This window comes from Fulmarus glacialis, unplaced genomic scaffold (genome assembly GCF_000690835.1).
Source record: "Fulmarus glacialis isolate BGI_N327 unplaced genomic scaffold, ASM69083v1 scaffold30310, whole genome shotgun sequence".
NCBI lineage: Eukaryota > Metazoa > Chordata > Aves > Procellariiformes > Procellariidae > Fulmarus > Fulmarus glacialis.
This window is the reverse complement of record NW_009186264.1, coordinates 22035-43998: the sequence shown is the minus strand read 5'-3', so window position 1 is coordinate 43998 and position 21964 is coordinate 22035. Positions and strand designations below refer to the sequence as shown.

At 42.4% G+C, this 21964-nt stretch overlaps 1 protein-coding gene across 2 annotated transcripts in view; it reads right to left on the bottom strand.

Moving 5' to 3' along the window:
• Window positions 1–3530: 3530 nt before the first annotated feature.
• TLK2 (tousled-like kinase 2) overlaps window positions 3531–21964 on the bottom strand; it is a 39071-nt gene continuing 20637 nt past the window's right edge. For both annotated transcript variants that reach the window (XM_009587406.1, XM_009587414.1), the window contains 13 exons: window positions 21135–21245; window positions 19609–19745; window positions 18057–18209; window positions 14165–14231; window positions 12178–12275; window positions 11762–11843; window positions 10022–10113; window positions 8987–9076; window positions 8321–8490; window positions 6679–6817; window positions 5445–5556; window positions 4350–4457; window positions 3531–3977 (listed from right to left, as the gene is read on the bottom strand). In XM_009587406.1, the coding sequence (XP_009585701.1) occupies window positions 3804–3977; window positions 4350–4457; window positions 5445–5556; window positions 6679–6817; window positions 8321–8490; window positions 8987–9076; window positions 10022–10113; window positions 11762–11843; window positions 12178–12275; window positions 14165–14231; window positions 18057–18209; window positions 19609–19745; window positions 21135–21245 (1533 nt within the window). In that variant the 3' untranslated portion in view covers window positions 3531–3803. The remainder of the gene's footprint in view (window positions 3978–4349; window positions 4458–5444; window positions 5557–6678; window positions 6818–8320; window positions 8491–8986; window positions 9077–10021; window positions 10114–11761; window positions 11844–12177; window positions 12276–14164; window positions 14232–18056; window positions 18210–19608; window positions 19746–21134; window positions 21246–21964) is intronic.

Sequence of the window (21964 nt, the reverse complement as noted above, 5' to 3'; positions counted from 1 at the left end):
GAGGCGAAGCATTCAGCGAGGCAGCCCCTCAGTAAGTCTCGTTCCCGCTGGCGTCAAGCTGAGCGTGTAATCCCGCATACGTCCCAGCTCCCAGGCACGCCACGCACGCGTGGTGGGTACCCGGCCCGGAGGCCTGACCGCCGCTGCCGCCACGGGATGCTTGTGTATTCGCTGCTGAAACGCTGCCGCCGCCTCCCCCTGCCCAAATCTGTGTCGCATCATCAAAACTGGCACAGGGGGCTGAAAAATAATCAATTGCAGCAGCGGGGAGGGAGCCGAGCTGCTCTCGGTGTTCGGTTTCACTCGCGCTCAGCTGAAAACTGACTTTAATTTCAAGTGCAGCGAAGATGACGTCAGGTTTGTGGAGAACCCCTGATCCCCAGCAACTCTTCCTGCAGAGGAACCAGGCTCTGCTGGGCAGGTACCGCCCCGCTTCGTGGGGGGGATGCCCCGCACAGAGGCTGGGAGATGCCGGCAGAGGAGCTGGGCGCGTGAACTGGCACTCCCCAGTTATTAGTCCAGATAAAAGCACTCGACATCTTCAGCTGCCAAGGTCCTTTTTCATTTGCTATTGTCTGTTTTTTAAAGCTGACAAGACTCAGCCGTAAGAAATTAAAGGAGCTGAGTTTCTTGTCACTGCTCAACGTGGTTATTCTGGGTGACTGAGACTGGAGCCTCGGGCGCCCACAGGTTGGGGAGCGGCCGGCGGGCAGTGGTACAACCAGGCAGGGCAGGGGAGTTCAACACAAATTTTCATCAACAGACACAAAAAAGGTGTTTTTTGTGTCTTCTGCATATATAGCTTCTTAAGGCAGCTGCTACTTTATTGCAGATGAGGGACAAACCCACCTCAGATGTCTGTCTCGATATTCCAGCTCGAGATCAATGCCAGTGATCACACAAGACTTGGTAATTTTCAGCAACAGCCTGCGCAGGGAGCGATTCCCTACTCCGATGCAGACATCTCGCTGCTCTGAGCTGCTGAACGCAACCTTCCTCCATTCTTCCTCATCTTGTCCTGTGTCACCTCTGCGCAGCCACTGTAAGAGAGCTCATGCCAATGCTATAGAGAGCAAAACAGTAAGAACCAAGCAAATCAGTTTCTTAAAACTTATTTTAATATCCATGTCTCATCTGTTGGGTAGAGCCAAAACAGTCTGGCCTGGTTTAAGTTACAAATTCTTCATACACTTTTCTTTAAGTAAATGAACAGTGTGGCAATAGGGTCTGTTATTGGAAGTGAAACCCATATTAACAAGGAAGGTGTCGCAGCCAGAATTCTACCAGGGTTCTTCACTGCTATCAGCCCCGGGAAAGGCCAACGCTGTCTAAGCAGGAATAAATGCATCTGACACAAAACTAATCACACCCACAGAGATAGCACACACTGTATGTCCAAGAAACAACGGGACTGGGATAGAAAAAACCCTTTTAGAATTCTCCCTGATGTGGACAGACACCAAATCATCAGTTTCAGCAAACAGGATGAAGCATCAACCCTGAATTCGCCTGACAGAGGCTGAGTAGACATGTCAGGAATAAATGCATCTGACACAAAACTAATCACACCCACAGAGATAGCACACACTGTATGTCCAAGAAACAACGGGACTGGGATAGAAAAAACCCTTTTAGAATTCTCCCTGATGTGGACAGACACCAAATCATCAGTTTCAGCAAACAGGATGAAGCATCAACCCTGAATTCGCCTGACAGAGGCTGAGTAGACATGTCGAAGCGCTGCTTGCTAAACAGTTAACTTCTGGAATAGAGCAGCAGGGATGGAAAGGGCTAAGAAATTATGGCTGAGGATTTAAAGATGCAGTATTTCTTTTCTTTGTTTAAAACACTACAGTTTAGAGACCACCTTAATGCAGCTGCAAGTGAATACATCCAATTAAAAGCCCAAGAGTCACTACAAAAATAGTAATAAAAATCAAAGCAGCAGAGTTCTCTACTTCCCACGTCCATTGCTTAATTTCAACAGACTCCTCCATTTTTCAGTTAACTAAAAGTTCCTGATCAGGTTTAAGCATAATATTTGCAGACGATGGCTTACAGTAAGGCAGACAAGTGGTAGTTCTCTCTGAAAGTGCGTGACAGAGAACATCACTTGCCACGAGAACGCCATTTGGGTACCGAGCGCCCCAAACCACGTGCTGCCCGAGCTGTGGCTACAATCCTGGAGGTGCCGCACAGAGGACAGTCCACACCACGGTGGTCTGGGTATTGGGTGAGGGAGTGTGCACAGGGTAATTTGTTTTTTAAACACCACCCTGAATTGCAGTAGTGCATTGCTCAGCTCCCTCCCGAGATAAACCTTGCTCTTGAACACTGCATCTTTAAATATTTCTGGCTATGAACTCCTGCCACATGTTAGGAGCACTCCAACCTGGCTGCCACATGTTCAAGTGCTGTGCTTTTTGTGTGTGTTTTCAGTTTTCCTTCAATGTGGGGGGAAAAGGGGGCAGAGTGGGGACAAGAGGTTGCGTTTCACAGCAGGCAGACTCCAGCTGAAGGTGTAAAACCCCTCCAGGCAGATTACAGAAGGGAGACAAAAATAATAATTAGGGTGTTTGCTCCCTTCAAGAACGTTATCTCATTACCTCTCATTTGAAATCTGATGCAGCGATGGCAGCAAGTTAGGAAAGTCAGCAAGTTTTAAAAGGAAAGTGTTAAGGGAGAGAGGAAGCGTTGCTGCCAAGTCACCTAACTGAGAAGAGCAGACAAGTCTTCAGCTTCGGATTTTTGTAACATGAACAAGATATGTACAGTACTGCGTGAGCACAGCTCACACCTGTGATCAACTGAGCTGTGCTCCCATTCTTTCCCGTTCGCTGCCTGCCTTTTCAACAGTCAACAGCTATCATGCTCACGAGAGCAGAGAGCACGTCGTGAACACATCAGGGTGTGCTTCCAAAAAGAACAGCACTTCAAATAAATTAAAAAGGTGCAACCGTTGTGAGAGCTATGAAGCAGCAGCTGAAAACCTTGTGGCAGTCTGAGCTGTGATCCACTCTGATCACAGGAGGTCTACGCAGGCCTGTTCTCCTATGGGCTTCACCGCCCTCCTGAGAAGGTGAATTATTCCTAAGAGGCCATCCCAAGGGAGCAGAAAGCTGCACCATCCACAGAATGGACACTGCCATGAACCTGCTAATACGGGTTTCACTTTGAGACCAGAAAACTGTTTTCTTCCAAAAAATTGTTATTTTTAAAAAACTGAAATTAATTAGGGGTAAAACACTAACTCTAGTGCCATGAACAGGCAGGATCAACTTTTTTCCCCTCCAAAGGGCAAAGAGTCATATACCATCCCCAGCTGAACCTTGGTGCTTCGAGCTTTTCAGGAGATGTTACCTAAACTTTATTAAAAGAAAAAGAACAATGTTTAAATATCAACACTGGACTAGCCCAGTCTTTTTCCAAAGTCCACATTCTTCATATGAAGCACACACGGCGTCCTGGATTCCCCAAGGCTGCATGTTCAGAAGTTCACAGTACATGGAACCATGTCTTTTTGTATTTTCTTGAGTTTCCCCTCCTTGCTCAGAGCAGCCACCCTTTTGTGGTCATTTACTGGATAAACCTCAAGCCATCTCCTATTCACATGGCTTGGCCTAGATGCCGAAGGTTTTCTTGATGAGAGTTGATGTTGTCATGCTCTATGGATGGAAAAAAGCAAGAGAAAAAAAGCACCTGGTACAGGTTTCTTGAGACCCTTGCGGATTCCTCTATTCCAAAGCTGTTTCTGAAAGTCTTTTTGCCGGTTTCTCAAGCAGTTTTTGGCCTATTACTCTGTCTCAGTTTGAAGAGCTGTTATTGGATGATCCAGAGGTTGATGCAATTGCAGCTCCAGCTGGGCTGCTTGTGGATACAGATTTGCGGATGTGAGGCAGCAAGTATGGGTCACAGGCCAGCTGCTGGACATCTATCCGATCCTCCTTTCGGTAGGCCAAACAACGTCTGATAAATGCCTGCAGATACCCCAAAGGCAAAACAAGAATTAGTAGATGGACAGAAATAGGAAGCTTTCTTTGACAGATAACTCTTTGGGAGCAATGCCAATCTGACAACCCCAGCACCGAATCCCCAGTGACCACAGAGACAGCCCAACTCCTACATGAGAAGCTCATCTTTTATCAGGAGAAAGCACGGGCGGAGGCACACACTGCACTCTCTTCGATCCTCAGCCTGACAACTACAACAACGTAAAGCCACTGACCACTCTGCAGGAGGCAAACATTAAACACAGAACTCCTGCTGGTTTTAGGGAAACCAAGAGGACGGAACTGCCAGTGCCAATTGCTGACACACAGTGCGATCAAACTCGCTGCAAGAAGATTTACCTTTGCTTCTGGCGTGACTACTGGCTTTGGAGGGAACTGCACCTCGGTAGCTTTCAGAATTGTGTTCTCCTGCAGAATATCTTGTTGTGACTGGTTGTGACCGAAGGGCTACCAAAAAAATGGAAGACAGTTGTTAAAGGTTGGTGACAGGCCTTAAAAAACCCGTAACGCTACTGTTTATCATCACTTGACATCAGCTTTTTGCCGGGCAAGAAGCCCACAAATGCTGCTGTGAAGGTGCTGCAGATTCCAGCCAGATGAGCAGGACACATTGCTCCCGCGCTTAAACTGAACAAAAGGGACCAAACTGGAATGTGTCTGGGATGTCCCTGGCTCAGGAGGGATCTCCACCTGCTTCCAGACCTCGTAGGTCAGCTTCAGCACATGCAAGAGGGCCTTCATCTATCTAAGCTGACAGGAGATTCACCCACTTCAATCTTTGCTGGGCTGGTTCCACCGTTTGTCTTACTGACAACGCTAAGCAACGCAGTGTGTATGTCAGCCCAGGCTTTCACAACACTTGGTTGCCAAGGACTCGTGAAAACAAGAATTGATGGAATCCTTTTCCTGCTCCAACCTATTTCTTCTGTTGTCATAAACCAAATTACCTTTCCTCAGGACAAATCATCTTTTCCTGATGCAGACTCTTCCCTTCCAAAAGCAATCCTAGAAAGTTCTAAAGTAGGTCTTTGTACCTACATTTTTTTCTAAAACACTTGTAGCCGTCAAGCGATATCAGGCTCGACAGAGACTTAGCACATTGAAAGCATCACAAAATAATGCCAGATCAAGAACCTCAGGTGTCTGGCTCTGAATGATACACTTGTCCTGCCCATAATGGCCTCAGTGGGAATATGCCCAGTGGAAAGAGATGTTCTGCAGAACACTGTTTCTGAAGGAATTGCCATGTAGAGCAAAACACAACCTAGTAAATTCTCCCCCCTTCATGAGCATAGACTCTGCCTTGGAACTGATGGCAAGGAGACAAGGCGAAAGCACCTTCTAAGCTTGGGGAGAAGAAGGAAGCAGAGGCCAGGGCTGCCTCCCAAAAGGTTTGGGAATCACCACTTAGAAAGGAGTAAAATGCCTTCTTACCTTTCTGCCATAAAGACACTGATAGAAGATGACTCCCACTGACCAGACATCAACTTTATTTGAAATCTTTGGAGGTTCCTTCCCAACCACGAAACATTCTGGTGGCAAATACCTGATTAGAAGGAAGTGACAACAGGTTATGAGCAGCATCTCCAAATACTTTCAATCATTTTCTTTAGAAAGGAAGCTTCTGTGATCAGATATTGGCTTGGGACTTGAGGGACCCAATTTCATTCCTGTGCATCTTTGAGCCAAGATCACCAACGCATACCCCTTCTGGGAACAGCAATGCCAAGGACTCTCCAGACCACTCATGGTCTGAGCTAGTCAGCACAGTCAGTTTCCTTTCACCAGAGCACGTAAAAGAAACCCATTTTCTTTTATCTTCAGAACTGGTATTTGTTGTTAGAAGGGCTTGACCAACAATTCCACAATAGAAACACACAGCCAAAATACGTATTTCTAGAAATACAACCCCACATGCCACGTCCTAGTTAGAGACAATCAGCCTCGTTCAAACTACAGCTAGTTTCATTTTTAGGAACAGAACAAAACTGTACAATACAGAATGCCTTAACAAATGTTCCTGTACAACTGTTGCCCATAGTGACAGTCTGCAGCTTGGGTAATATCTAAGAATCACATTCCGTGGAACTCACTGTAGATCTTGCTCTCAGCCACGGGTGATGCAGTGACAACACTTGGCACTGAGGATAAAGTATTGCTGAAAACATCTTTCACATGACACTCAGAAGTGAAGCTCTGGCTATAGACAGCACTGTGAGATTTACATCTTTTGTAGGACCTAACTATGGATTTTCACCTCTTCATTTCAATGGAATACTCTTTCCATCTCCCTGATGTACCTGAATTTCCAAATAGGCATGGTATTCTCCTCCTCCTTGCTTAAACTGTTAGATAGTGCCATTATGGACCGTGAAATAGCAGCGAAGCTCCACTCCAGAGCTCGCTATCTCAGCAGCATGCAGTTTTTCACCAGGCCCTTTGGATAAGACATGGTTTTCAAATGTACAAACACTAACCCACTGAAAAGTAAAAAGCTGCCAGCCTCAAAAGGAGCTGTGTGACAACAAGAGCAGTTTCCAGGGTCTCAAACCTCCAATGTCTCAAGCTGTCACAGACAATGGCAGCAGATACAGAGCTGACATAGATCCAAAGCTGTTTATAAACTGTTCTTGATCTGTAACTTGCAAGTGCCCCAGGCGACGCTTACCAGTAAGTACCAGCCCCCTGTGATGTCAGTTCCATGCCATCAACAGAGTTGTAGCTGTCATCATCCATGATTTTGGAAAGTCCAAAATCTGTGATTTTTATCTCTCCACATGCAGTACCATTGACTAGAAGAATGTTACCTAGACAGAGGAAGGAAACAGCCCCTTAGGATACACATCTAGCAGGAAAAAACAAGAATAAAATTACATTGAACTCTGGCACTCTGCACGAGAAGACAAGGAACCTAAATAGTGAGCTGCAGCAGCCTGGGGTAGATGTTTTAACACTCAATACCCTGAGCTCCAGAGACAACTCAGCTCCCACCAAGTGCTAGAACTGATGTGCCCATCCTTGAATGACCCAGTGGCCTAACATTACTTGGAGCCTCCAGATTCTTAGCCCTATTAGCCAAACGAGCTTGATGCCCATGATGGTTTGATCCCTCCCAAAGGTCCCGTTGGAAGGACAGGTCAAAAAGGAGGATTAAGGAGGGAAGTACACATACACAGTTATGACTCATTCTGCCCAGAAGTCCTGACTTGCCCTGGCCTCAAAACAAGCCAGAAACTCTCTCCTTCCTGGCAGTGCTCCCCAGTGGCTTTCTAAGCTCAAAAAGGACAATTACTGCTTAGGCAAGAGTCTTTTATAAATCTATCAAGGATCAAGAAGTCAGATCATCACTGTTTTTCTCAAAGCCTACAATAAAGCAGCAGAATCATGCGTGATGGCAGTGGATGAATCACAGCTTTAGACAACTGTAGGCAGAGCTCTGCAGCATGCTCAGACAACATGAGAACAGTCAGCAGCTGGGCGAAGAAACAGGGTCACTAGAACTAGTGCAACAGCACCACCTCCTGTACAGATTCCTCATGCTGATGCAATAAACCACATCACATATCAGTTACACAATGCTGATGAAGTGCCACCAGTACAGGGAGACAAGCCAGGAATAACTGCCCAAAGAGGTGGCTGAATTTTTCTGGACTAGGAAAAAAGCTATGTAGCCAATATGCATCACCCCAAAAAAGAGCACTTCCGTTTTTCCCCTTGTGACTCTGCCCAATGGTAAAGGGAAATCTGCAACATTTGGAGAGGACCTCCTACATGGCAGATGTTACTGAATTCAAAGGCAGACCTGAGCAAACACAGTTTGACTGTACGTCCCCAGCTTTGTGAGCTGCCACGCAATATGAAAAAACAAAGACTTTCAAGTTAGTTTCTGCCACCAAATTTTCAGGCAGATGATTACAGAAAGAATAAGCCAGAAGAATGGGAACATGAAACACACTAGTAATTATGGGACCTTTATGAAGCAATAACAGAAGCTCTCAACAGCAGAATACAAGCAGGACACTAAGAAACCAAGCACAGGCATTTGGTGGTTCAAGGGCTCGTTCTGAACAAGGAGGCTACTTTTTCTGGAATGTTACTTCCTTGTTTTATGTTGCAATTCTGGGAGACAATACCCTTTTCACAGCATGTTTTATGCATTTTTGTTTTTTTTTTTTTTTGTTGCAAGTTAGTTTTCCCAGACAGCCCTGTCTCCTTTTTGCTGTCTGACCAAAGTAAACTTCCCCATGTTACCTATAACCCATTACCTTTAGTTAGCATCCTTAAGCACGTCAGCTAGCAGCACAGCATACCTGGTTTAAGGTCATAGTGTATGATGGGAGGTTTGATTTCATTTAAGTATTTTAAAGCATTCACAATCTGCATGATAATGGATCGCGCCTCTTTCTCCGACATTAACTTGTGCTGTTTCAGGTAGAAGTCCAGATCATTTCCCTCACAGTATTCTAACACTGTACAAAACCTGAAGGCAAAACAGTAGTTGTTGTAATTAAGGCACCTGATAGAAACCAGAACACTTTGTTATTGCTTGTCTGTAAGACTCACCTATTTGGTCAATATATTAAATTAAGAGCCCTCCAGCCTATTAATACCTTTCTAAAAATAATCTACCAGGAGCACAGTCCTCAATGCTCAATAGTACAAAGGTCAGAGATCCCCCATTAAGTGGTAGATGCAGAAGCGGAAAGCTGTATCAGCTGGGGCATTTGCCCAGGCCAACAAAGAGTAGGATTTGCCAGTAAAGCACCACATCTGACATAGTACGGCATACTAGTTTGTGAGCTAGTGTCTCTAGAAAACCAATATATGTTGAAACTGCCTCAGATATCTCTGCAGTACAGTCTGTAACATTGGTGTGGATATTCTCTGGACTCTCCTGAAAAGTTTTAGGAGACCAAATAACTTTGTCTGTAGTGAATGGGTCAAACCAAGTCAAAGTACACAGCAACATAACTTACGAGTCAGTATCCAGCGAAAAGTAGTCATATAGCTTAACTATTCGAGGATGATCCAGTTCTTTGTGAATTCTGTACTCTCTACACGCATGTCTGAAAATAGAGAAGTCTGAGCATTAGTCATACAAGTGACTTAATTCTAAGTTCTGCAGATAGCAAACCCAGACATACCACACAGCAGTCCAACTTCAATCAAACCCATGCACATTATTCAGACAGCTTAAGAAAAGGCAAGCAAACAAGGAACCAGGCAGAACAGTTCTTGAGAACCACAGAATCTGAGTGCATCTCAAACGCTGGCAATACTACAAAATAACTAATCTTGATTAATGGTATTGCTTGCCAAAATAGAATAACCTCATAATAAATTGTTAAGGGATCCAAGATAGCTGAATACAAAAATCAGCAAGTTCTAGAAAAATTCCATGATGTTCAACAGCCCAACTTCCAGGCTTCAAATTCAGCTTCGTTTGTCCCAGTGACTTGTCGGGGGAATTAAGATCACAGCTTTATCTTTGAAGCTCTGTCGAGAAGGCTTGGCTGCCATTCTGCAGAGCTTATCTAATCCATGGCATTAGGGAGCAAGTGTTACCAACACCAAAAGGCTTCCTGTACCTCCCTTCTAGGCCATGACATATGTATAGTTCTGATCATCTGTGAAAGGATTAAGTATTCAAGGAAACAAAGGGAAGGGGAAGGCTTTCAGGGAGCACAGTGCAGGTTTGTACCTGGAAGATGGGCATGAACAACTGTTTCCCACAACAACGGAGCTTAGACTTTTCAGAGACGAGAAGCTGCTTTAATGCTTTCTTCATAGAGCGCTACTGGTGCTTTAAAACTCCGTGTGTGTGTGTGTGTGCACACGTTTAAAACATTTCTAATCTGACCATAACTTTTGCAAGTAGCTACTGGGACAGAGAGTGGCTTTTGAAATGTGGCAAAACACACAAAAATAATGGCAGCCTGTTCACAGGCACTGGATAACCAAATACAGGAGGAGTTTGGAAACATGGCTGTCTGCTTTACAGCCTTACTTACTTGTGATAGTTTTCTTTCTTCTCATCTCTCCAGTTTTTATTTAACTGGTGTATTTTCACAGCTACATATCTCTGTTCTGTTAAATCAAATGCCTGCAGAGAGAAGAGCTGAAAATCAGTAGGAATCACAACTTCGAGTTAATACTGCAAAAGCAGACAAGCTCTAACAAACCAATATCCCCACCCAGGAAATCAGCATTACGACATACTGAGTGAAGAGCAAACCCACATTTTGATGTAATTAGTTTCACTAATGAAACCAAGCAACTCTGAAAACAATTGAATATTCTGTGCTTTGATCTGACCTTCCCTATGGGATCTAACTAATGCCGCATTTATTCTGACATTTTACCACCAGAGCTACAATGGGATCAGAAAGGCCAAATTACCAAAATATAGTCAGTTAAATCACACTGGGAAAGACCCTGCCATTATTCCCCAAAGCCACCTAATTAATTTTCTACACTCAGTTAAAAAACACCCAAAACATACAGAGGATTTTTAATACTTTGTTTCACACTGGTAGCTCAGCTCTCCATCTTGGAGCAAAATGTTTCAGCTTATTTAAAAGCTGGAGAATTGAATGGCAGAACTGTGTAAAACTTGTGCTGTGTTTTTTCCCCTCCAGTTTCTTGCTATTTAGGCAATCTTTAAAGAATGGACCACTGGAATTGTGCTCTTGGAGAAATGCAGAAATCTTTTACCTTGTCTGAGAGCAGCAACAGCTAATAATTTATAGGACGGGGCAAAATCTTATTGTAAGCAGACAAGGATAAACTGTGTCCATCTCAAAAGTTGTATACTTAACTCCTAATGCTTAATAGATTGGCCAAGACCCTGGAGAAGAAGTGCTAAGCATTTCTTTGATTTAATAACACAGCTACAACTCTTAAGCGCGGTCCGGTACGAAGCATTCATACCCTCTTGCGTTCATCTGCGGAGCCAAGGCTTTCTACTTAGTCAGCAAAGCCTCCAAAGAGCAATTCAGAGTACTTACATGCACATCACACTCTTTTTTCACTACCTGAGCAGTCTAGCTCCCCTGGTTTAGATATCTATTGTTGTACTGCATCAAAATAATAAATCACCGTGAAGTTTCCAATATTTGCATTGGCGTAGTTATTTTCATTCTAGCCAAATTCAACATGAATTAAGAACTACTCGGTACAGATGGGGAATACTTAGAACTGAAGAGGCTCTAAGCATAATAGTCAAGTAGCAAGCACCAAAGTATCACAGGTCTTGGCCATGCAAGAGTGCTGACACACAAGTAATCCTCAGTTCCAAGGAAGTCCCCAGACACGCACAGTCTGCCACTTCAGAGCGTAAAATGAAGACACAAGAAAAAAGCCTTCTACCCCCAGGAAATGAAGGCTTTGCTCTTATTATTGGAGTGAAGTTCAGACTTGCTATGCCATACTCAATAAAACTTCGCTACTTAAGGTATTTGTGTGTAGCACTTGAAGAAACAAGTGGTTTGTTTCTCTGTCCTGACAAAACTTGCAGACTTGGTGCAACATTTTCTTGAAACGTACATTTGCAGGAAATCTGACCTCTGAGGACAAGGGCAGAACCTAAAAATCTCATGCCTGCTGTCTAATGCAAGCCAGATGCAACATGGGCTTTGTCCTCCCTTCTTCCCTCCACGACCACACACACCATTGAGAAAACAAGCGTAAAAATTCTGCTTACTGCAATATTTCATTGCAGATTCAGATTACACCACAGATTGCCACTTTACCTTATACACTTCACTGAAGCCGCCTCTACCCAGAAGATGTAGCAACAAATATCTATCATTTAGCGTTGGATGGTCTTTAAATCTGGCGAGAAAGACACAGTTTAAAAACACTAACAGAAATAATGCAATCTACTGCACAATAAATTACAGTTACTACACAGCTGAGAAATGACATTTTTATATTAAGACAGAAAAATATTAAAACTGTGTTAGCGACTGAGAGATTTGATACTATTTGATCACTTTGCACTGATGAAAGACTATATAATGGTACCTTGATGCACTTGGAAGCCTTTGTCTCACATGAACTTCAAGTTATATCACCATGCCAATTTAAAAAAAGATTGTTTCCCATTATGAAGGGGACAAATAAAAAAATTGTTATACGTTCTTGTCCCTGAATCCCATGTGCTTACTGTGAATTATCTTCATTGTGTATCCTTTTCAATTCCCTGATATGTAGATTTCTAACCCTCTCTAGCCGTTCCAACTCTGCCTGGATCTCTGCTTCTTCCTGCACAAGGGAAAACCAAAAGGAAAACACAACACTGTGTAAGATAGTGCAGTTAGCATTTCCGCCTGATTTATGGAAACAAAAGTATAATTCCACTCGTGAAGTAGTTATTGGTAAATAACTCGTTTGGGAGATTAGAGAGATGGTCATAGTCAGTAAGAGTCAGGTGGAAGGTGACAGGAATGAAAACTGACTGGGCAGTTTTGTTTACACCTACACACAGACAGGAGCAGGCATATCTTTACGCCTTCTTGTTTTTAACATTTTCTGTAACTAAGCAGCATTGTAATTCTGGTCCTGCTCCTTCTCTGATTAAGTGTTATACAGCTGTTTTTGTAGGAACTCAGCCTCTGCTGGGACAAGACGAAGAGGACAGCCCTCAGAAGTAAGGAACAGGGATGTCATGATGCCACACGGGGATGGGGCAGCCTCCGGAGAGGATGGAGAATGTAAAAGGACAACATGCGGTCCTATTAGCAGTAAGCGGTACAACAGGTCAGAGTGTAACTTAGTGCCATGTGGAAGTTTTGATATACTGTTTATAGAGTTCGAAGTTCTTGTGCCCTCAAACACGACACTAAAACTTACATCACTGTGGACAGGGTTGCAAACCTCAATTAAAATGTGTGCCTTGAGCAGTATTATTTGGTATATATGACTCAAGGGACATAGTTACCCATTTGTCTTGGGACTCTGTTCCTTCCCTTCTCAACTTGTTCTATTTTTAGGCACAAAGAATGAGCCAGTTTCCAAAAGTGGAGAAGGATAAGCACAGCTTCAGACAATGCCACGATCCGAGAACATTACTTCATTTTCCATTAAGGTCCACTTCCAAATGGATTCCTCTGTTCTAGGCTGGCACACTACATGCCAGCATAGATGGACCTGCAATTAATCCACTCTAGCAATGCGGAAGCTGTAGAGCAAGCATGCCTTTTAGCGTATTCCTGCCCGTATCACTTATCTTGGCTCACAGGTCAATAAAACACAATGGGCAGAGTGCCAGTGGATTCCATGTGTGCATTAACTTTCCCTTGCCACTGAAAATAACAAGGAGTACAGTAGCATTAATGAGGCCTTGCATTGAACTTGTGTGTCAAGGTTACAGGAAAAACTAAGTTTAGAGCTCAGCCACCACCTGAGAAAAGAAGGGGTACTCCAGCAATGCATTAGCATGCTTCCTCTTTGTTTCGTACAGGAAAGAAAACTCTTTGGCCTTGACAGGGATCACAGCTAACCAGAAAATGGCAGAAGACATCTATTTTTTTTCAGTACTTCATCTGTTGAAGTGTCCCAGAAAACTTATTTATAGGTTATTGCAATCACTTGAAAGGTAACCAACAGCTTATCTAATCTCACTTGCAGGTACAGTTCCTACTGAAGCCAATGTATTTGAAAACAAATGTGCATTGCAACTACCTAAACAGTACTAGTTTCCAAAAGCCCAAGAGATTTTATTGGATTGTTACTGATCATGCTGGTTACTCGATATTGCAAAGAAATAAGAAAGTCAATGATGGTTGCAGTTTTTGTTGTGTTCTTCTAATTTTCTTCCCTTGATCCATTCCTTCATGTTCCCCCGTATTAGACACATACAGAGCCCAGCACTAAGCAGGTCATAGTGACAGAATAAGATGCATCAAAACAGTGGAACTCCCTGCATGAAATCATAACTGTAAGGACACATAAATCTATTTATTGAAGCAAAGAACATCTTTCCTGAATACCACTGCCTTGGAAAAAAATATTACAAAATCCTGGCCATCCCTTTCAAGCAACAAAAAGCTCTCAATTATCAAACAGTAGGGACCTCTACAGAGAAATGCAATTGTTCATAGAACACTGAATTAAAAGCCTACTTCAAAACCTTTTCTGCAGTTAGTTCTTACCTTTTTAAGATGACCTAGTCGGAGTTTGAAGATTTCTTCCTGTTCGTGGTATTCTGCTAATGTTAACCTGCATAGAAGAGACAGATACAATGCATTAGGTTTCAACGCATGTGATAAAGTGACAGTCTGCAGAATACACATCTCCAGTGGAAGTGACAACTATGCAGACTATGTCAACAGCTGGCAGGAAATTTTTTAGGTAAACTCTGCAATCTTTTTTTTTTTTGTTTAAATAATCAATCTAAAGGAGACCAAAAGCTTAAACCTTGATAAAGCACATGTTACTTTCAAATCCAAGTCCCTAATAACACCTATTTAGGCTAGTGACTGACTTTTAACAAAGAAAGCTAAACCATAATCTAAATATGGAACACTGAAGCACAAGTATTCCACATCTTATTTTTCCATTTAAAGTTTGCTTTACTGACTTGATTTCAAGTTTTTCTTTGCAATAAATGCTGGATAATTCAATCCAGCTATTCACTCTGGGACTAGCAGTACACCTGGCCAGAGAGACACTGCAAACAGAGCAATGACCTGGGATTCAGAACTTTTTCCTGTCTCGGGCTCTGTGAAGTGGCTTCCAGGGAAACCTTGGGAAATTTACTTCACCTTACCATATCTTTGACCTCATGTGTAGTTAGGAGAAGCAATGGGATAAGGGGAATAATCCCCATTTTATTGATGGTAAATGATGTGCAAAGTTTCCATCCTAGGTGGCTCATCAAAAAAGTTTCATAATGTTTTTGATGTCTTTTATAGCCAAAGCGTGCCACATATGACAGAAGCAAAGCACAGCGTTACACTAAAATAATGACAGATCCCGTCACTTGTGAAATGTAATGATGTGCTGAGATCTTTAATGTTAGAAAAATGAATCATTATATTAATTTTCTCACTACTACCATCAAGGAGTTTGGTAAAAGCACCACTCGTGAACATAAAGCTATGAAGCCCATATCCACGGCATCTGTTTACTTTGTAAACAAGATACACACGTGGCAGCATATAAATGTCTTTTCTGAACCCAAATTAAGTGCAAAGAGTTTCCCAGGAGGATTCCTGTTGCAGCAGTTATGCTCTGCAAAGTACTTAGTACAAAGGTTAGTGTATGAGGTCTACACAGCATCAATATCACAACTAGTTTCAAGAGGGGACCGAGTCCTATGTCTGTGCAGGGCCGTGGGACCTTGGCTCACTGTACAGTAAATTGAGATGAGGTAGTTTTCAGCTGATTAAGTGTTCATCTTGAAATGCCCCAACTTCTCTCCACTGTTGATAATGCAGAGGGTCCGCATCGTTGAAATAAGTGCTAAAGCAGTTGTTAGCTGATAAATTTAATGCAAAACTCACAAGCCAAGTTCCCTCTGAAAGAATCTCGACCATAAGGAACTGCTTATTACAAATTAAAGATACATACAAAACACAGCCAGTACCATAAATGTTTACATGTTGTCTCATTTCATATAAAAGCATGCTAATTCACACATCCCCCACCCTCCCCCCTGACAGCCTGAATTTTAATCAGATTCAGCTAATCTAAAAGACCGTCCCAAAAGTTTAGGTCTTTGGTTGGTGTTGCTGTATAAGGAATAAAAAGACAATTGAATAAACCAGCAACAAGCTTTCCACATATTCTTGTGCACAAATGAAATACAGGGCTAAACACCAACAGTCTACTCATTAAGCAACAGATGTAATGAGTACCACCAGGCTAACATTGCCCAAAATAGCTGCCTGTTAGCAGCAAGCCTTACAAAAATCCAGGGAGCTCTAAGACAAACACTGCCCTGTTTCACAGAAGCATGTTTGAAATACACTACTTCTAGTGCAGCTGAACACTCTAAGGCTGCCCAAGCTGCCCTAACAAACCTCAAAAAGCCCCAGCAGATTAATCTTCCTGAATGAAAATCTCTTTTTCATTCACAGGCTAGAAACTAGTTTCAGGAGAGCGTGCGTTTAAATTTGCATCACGGGACCTTCCTCTCCTTTTTAAGACACAGCAACAACCATGAACCAAAGAGGAACCTAAAATCAAATGAAGGAATTTGGCTGTCCGTTTCTCATTCAACATTCAGAAACATTTATATTGAACTTGCCTAAAAGACAGCCTCTGTAAGAATGCCACACGGAAAAAACCTCCCTCCAAAAATCAGAAAATTTTGTACCTGATACATACCGGTCCAACAAATGCATTTACAGGATAACTAATGATTAAGCAAGTAGTCAGTCAATACAGTTGCTTCAGCTGACTTGCAAATACGATGTTTTCATAAGCTAAAACACTCCACATGAACCATATCCATACACTGGCAAGCATTTTTTTTATCAAGAATGCCACAAGAAGCTCTTCTAAACCACAGAGATAAAACCCTGAAATGTGTCAGTGAAGAATGATAAACCAGCAAGAAACACAGAGAAAAAGACCTGGTAGCACAAAAAGGCTTACTAGCAAACCCAGGTAAAGCTAGACTACGCCAAGGCAGGCTCACAACACAGGCAGAAGCTAACTAGGTATCACAGACATTATCATGATTTCCAGGCACATCAAGACCTGTGCTGCCACGTCTGCAGAATAAACCACACTACAGCTGCACCAGTCTGCTGGGGAAAAACATCCTCACAGAAATGGGGAAAGCATCATCCTGTCCCTTAGAAGTGAAAGGTTACCACAATGAACAGCAATATTTCAAAATATCCATGCACAGACATTCAATTTACTTCTCCAAACTCAAACACTGCAATGCAAAAGGACGTCTTTAAGACTTTATTTAGCTGTTTTTAAACTCACTTGGCCAGAACGAGGGGTAAATGTCTCTACTCAAGCTACTGATTTGCAGAAAGCACACAGTGCCCTCCAATAAAATACACCTGATCAGCAGGCACCAGCATCCTATTTGGGGGCATCGCTCTGGTTGCTGAGAGCACCCTGAATTTCACAATTCACCCAGTCATGTGCCATCTCTGCTGAGACTGCAAAAGGCAGTGGGAGCTTTTGCTTCACATGCACTTTTAAAGATCAAGACCAAGAATTCAAAGGGCTCCAGGGAACTCTGAGGTCAAGTCATGCCCAGCAGATTTAATAGTGCAAAAAGAAAAGTGTCATTGAGAGTTATGGTATTAGCCAACAGCAATAAAATAAAGACTGTAAAGGAAACTGGTAGAAGGTAGCAGAAAGTCTCTGACTTAACGTATCTCCAACTCACAAAAACTTCCCAAAAAATAATGTTCTAAATTTCTTGCGAGACACAGCTTTCCCCTCTAAGAATATCAGAACTCTTAGAGCATCACTAACTTCAAAAGAGGTAGGAGGGGAAAAAAAAAAAAAAAAAAAATCTTCTGTAAGACGAAAGAGTAGCACTTCAACTACCTTTCCATTTCCCTGACTCAGGTATCTGCGAAGGACTGCTTTGGAGATACAGGTCAATGCTTAATGCACTGTCTTTATAGAGAGCATGTTTTTTCTTCAGTATACCAAATTAATTGTGTGAAAAGCCTCACCAGAAAGTACATGGAAATAAAGGCTTCTAAATTTTTTTTTCCTTAAAAAAAAGCACCACATATCATACAGTGATCAATCTATAGTTGCAACACTTAAGACAGACACCAGTTTTCAAACTCGACGAAACAGGAATACTGAAAAAGTTACTGCATTCAAAAAAAGTTAAGCTCATACAAAATCTGGACTCAGCAATGATCCTTGTTTTACTCCAATGAAAACTATTTAGAACTGCAGCCAGATGTTGCTGAATGCCAGGCTAATTCCACAATATTCATTTGTGCATGGAGTGAAGCCTAGAGGTAAGGGCAAGATTCCATTTCCCAGTAGATATTTTGTGCTCTAATCAAAGCGTGCAGCTTTGCAATGCACCAAGAAGGCCACGTAACCTACGTTTCATTTTCTGCTCCATTGGTCTTGTTCTTGCGCTGCTTCTGCTCATTGCTTGCTGGAGGGGTCTGTCCCATTGCAGGTGGCTTCCGTTTTGCTAACATTTTTCGTTGTCTTTCTATTTCTTCCCGCTGGGAATTTATCCTTTCCTGTTGCCTGGAAAGGAGAGAGTAGAAAAAACATGAAGCAGATAACTAATGGCATGTACTCAGTCGTCTTCGGCATCTGCTCTTAACAGATTGGAGCAACAAATTTCAAATCAGTTGTACTTGTAAGATTAGTAACAAAATATTTTTGTACAGAAAAGGGGGATGTGCCAAACGTTATGACTCAGATTTTTTTAAAGGTATTTTTACATAAAAGGGGATTCTTTTCCTGGCCCACAGAAACCTTTCAGTAAGTGAAAGGTTTTATTCATGCAGAGGATATCCAAAACCAAGGAGTTGCTAACCTCACGGAAAACCCAGGGATCCATGGTAAGGCACTAACTTTCCACACACTTTTTCCTAGAAGGCTCTGTTCTAAATCTCAGACTTTCCTGTTAAAACTATTCCTGAAGTCTGGCACTGTCTGAGAAAGTACCCTTATACTTCAAGGGTACAGTTAAACTATCCTTAGTTCTCTGAAATATAACCAACACCATTCCTAATTTCACTAAGAAAACAGTCTCTACTCCAAGATAAAAATACTATCTTAAAACATTTTACAGTAATAAAAGCACTCTTGAAATTTCCAGTCTAAATGACTTGAGCATTTACATACTTAATTCACTTTTTAAAAGAGACTGAGACTGCAGGTAAATATTCCAGAAATATTTCTTCCATGTCTTACAGCACAAAGTAAGGAGGAATTATAAAGTTCTTAATCTGTGCCTAACAAGAGCTGCACCTCCCTATCAGACTACAGAGAAGTGATATGATTTTAAAGGATCACACAGAGCGCTCTCTAACGCAATTAATTTGCCAAGTCCTACTTAAAGGTCTAGGCCAGGTGGGAATTTACTGGATATTTCCATTAACATCCTGCATAAAAGTGTCTCTGATCTTCACTTCCAGGTTTCTGCAGCCCCTTTGATCACTGTTACCAGGAGGCAAAAAAAGTTAAAGAGTATGGATTTCCTTTTTTAAGCTTCTCTACTTTCTACTTTAAAAAAGAAAAGGAGCTAATTAGCCTTCCTTGACTAATATATGCAACTATGCAAATCAAATTGATTGACTCAAGATACATGTGGGAATTTGGTCCACCTCTCCACCCTAAGCACTGCACAGCCAGGTAGGCGCACTGAGAATACCCAACAGGGCAGCCTACCGCTTTCCAACGCAGAGGCCAACTCAAACAATTTGATTCCAGTTTCAAGTCTCTGGAGGTTTAAGTGGAAACATATTTCTCACTTCAATGCGAAAACGTTCCCCATTGTCAGTAGCTAAGTTTCTATCTAATCCTTTCATGCATCAGTCACACCATTCTCACATTTTGACATGCAAGCCATCACACACAACTGCTTAGTTTTCCCGTCTCTGCCTCTGAAGTTAAAGACAACTCTGTTTGTCCTCACTTGATGAGGTTCTGGAAGGCATAGCCATCCGTCCACTGCTCGGTGAAAGACGCCCCGTGCCGCACCGTAGTGAAGTGACCTAGTCTCAATCGATCCTGCATGCTCTTATCTCTGCATGCCATCTTCTCCTGTTTTGACTAAAAACAAAATAAAACACGTGTTAAAATATAAGCCATAAATCAGCAGCTAAGAGCTGTCCTGCGTTTTAAATCACTACCAATTCTTACCACTTTTCATTGTTTCAGTACCATTCATCTGAAACCCAGCTGAAAATCATTGACCAAATTATTGCTGGTGCTTCACACTGGTCTGACAGGCATTTGTTTGACTGCCTCCTTTCTGACATTTCAGCCTCACCTTTCCTTCACCATTACTGCTTGGGCAGCTCACCCATTCTGTCACCAGTTGAAATCAGTCTAGCAGTAGGATCAAAACTATCCCTTTGTATCAGTAGCTTAGCTAGACTCCAGACGTGGCTCTGATCAGGCTCTTATTCACTCAAACAGCAGATAAAGAAAATACACCTTGAATCACTAAGATACAGTGATCAGCCAGCTCAGTCCTAGACTCACACCACTCCCAGAAGTGACACAATCTCAGTTAAGTCACCAACATGCCTAAAAACTAGCGGTGGTGTCCATCACAGAGTGTTTCCAGTAAGTGAGAGGAAATTTCCAAGGCCTGAGATGAGAGCAGCAAAGTTTCAGTCAGTTAGGATTAAAGGTGAATGAGCAAAGCTCCTCACTGGAGCTATACACCACCTATCCGAATGCCAGGTCTACATAACACCTAGCCCAGAGTTACAAATCCTCCCAGAAAGGGGAGTCCCATTCAGCCAAGAACAATCAGCTCTGTGACAAAATCAACTCAAACAGACTGCATGTACTGGACACCACCCTAGTAGTTTTGCCCATCCAGTGCCCACAAACAATAGACATAATTGGCCAACAGGTGAAAGAGCAATCAAACCCCCACATTGTTTAACCATTAGGAAGTCTGGAAATCTTTCAACACTGAAGCAGGCTGGACGCTGGTAAACAGCAGCCTGGCACTTTCCCCAGTGTCTTTAATGTGTTGTTTTGAGTGTTATACAAGGCAACGATCTCCAACTTTGCCATTTGAAAGAAGGAAAGGTCTAAATCACTTGCCCATGTCACAGAACATATCTGGCAATGTCACTGCAAAATGGGATACTGCTCTTGTATTGCCAGAGTTGGACAATGTTGCTTTTCAGGTGTATGAGTTTCCAAATCAAGTAATGCCTGCTGCATTTAGAGCTCAGACTATTTCACTTAAGCAAGGGAGATCACTCCTTGAGACTGTGAAAAGTAACTAAACCAAAACATTCTGAATCATTCCAGTCTTAGGATTACATTCCTATTTGCAGAGAAATAATTCAAGACAGAATTCAAGTTGTCTTTTATCACTATAGCAATAGGAGCAGGTTTTGACTGCTCAAAAGAAGATAGAGAAGTTTTCAAGGGCGTGAACTGTGACTGCAGAGATGTGGAAAGTCCCCTGCTCACCTTTTCTATAAGAAGCTTCTTGCTCATCGTTACACATCTATTCAACCGCTCCTTGTACTTCTCCAGCATCTTTTGCTGTTCATCTATCTGCCGTCTCAAATCGCAGTTGGCCTAAAAGTGAACAGAGAAGAAAAGCCTTTGACTTTAAACCACTCAAAGAGCCAAACTAAGCATCACCTAGGAAGAATTTTCTCCAGCTAGCTCTAGGCATCAGATTAAAGAAAGCAAACCAGCAGGATAAGAAAAAAAAGACTAGGTTCCTCTTATGAAAACATCCAAGCCAAGCTCCTCAATCTTTAACCCACTCAAATCTTAATACCCCTCTAGGACAGGGAAGTGCTATCATCCTGGTTTACACATAAGGAACTAAGGTACAAAGAGACTAAGCACAAAGAATTTTTTTTATTTTTCTAAATATTTAAGACCTTGCCACAGCTACCAAGTCTCAAAATAGCTTAGTCATCTCTGGACTATCCTCCCTCTTTAGGCACAATACTGGCAGAGGAAAAGGATGGGGTAACTCCCTTTGCACTTTCAATTAAATGCTTGTTCAAGCTACTATCCATCAGCCCTGCTACACAGACTGCTCCCAGTAACAGCTGTTGTTTTTAACACCACCACAGTGTACAGCAGGATTTTATGTGCAACCATTTTCATTGACAAAAAGTTAAGTTTAACCATCCCACTTCCAATCAATAGTCTGGGTTCTGATTAAACAGCACATGGTAAAAAAGAAAAAAAAAAAAAAAAATCACCTATTTCCTGATTCATGGATTATTTTCCACAAAACATGTGCCTCTGTATGTGTCTCTTTTGTGCTAGCTGAGCAC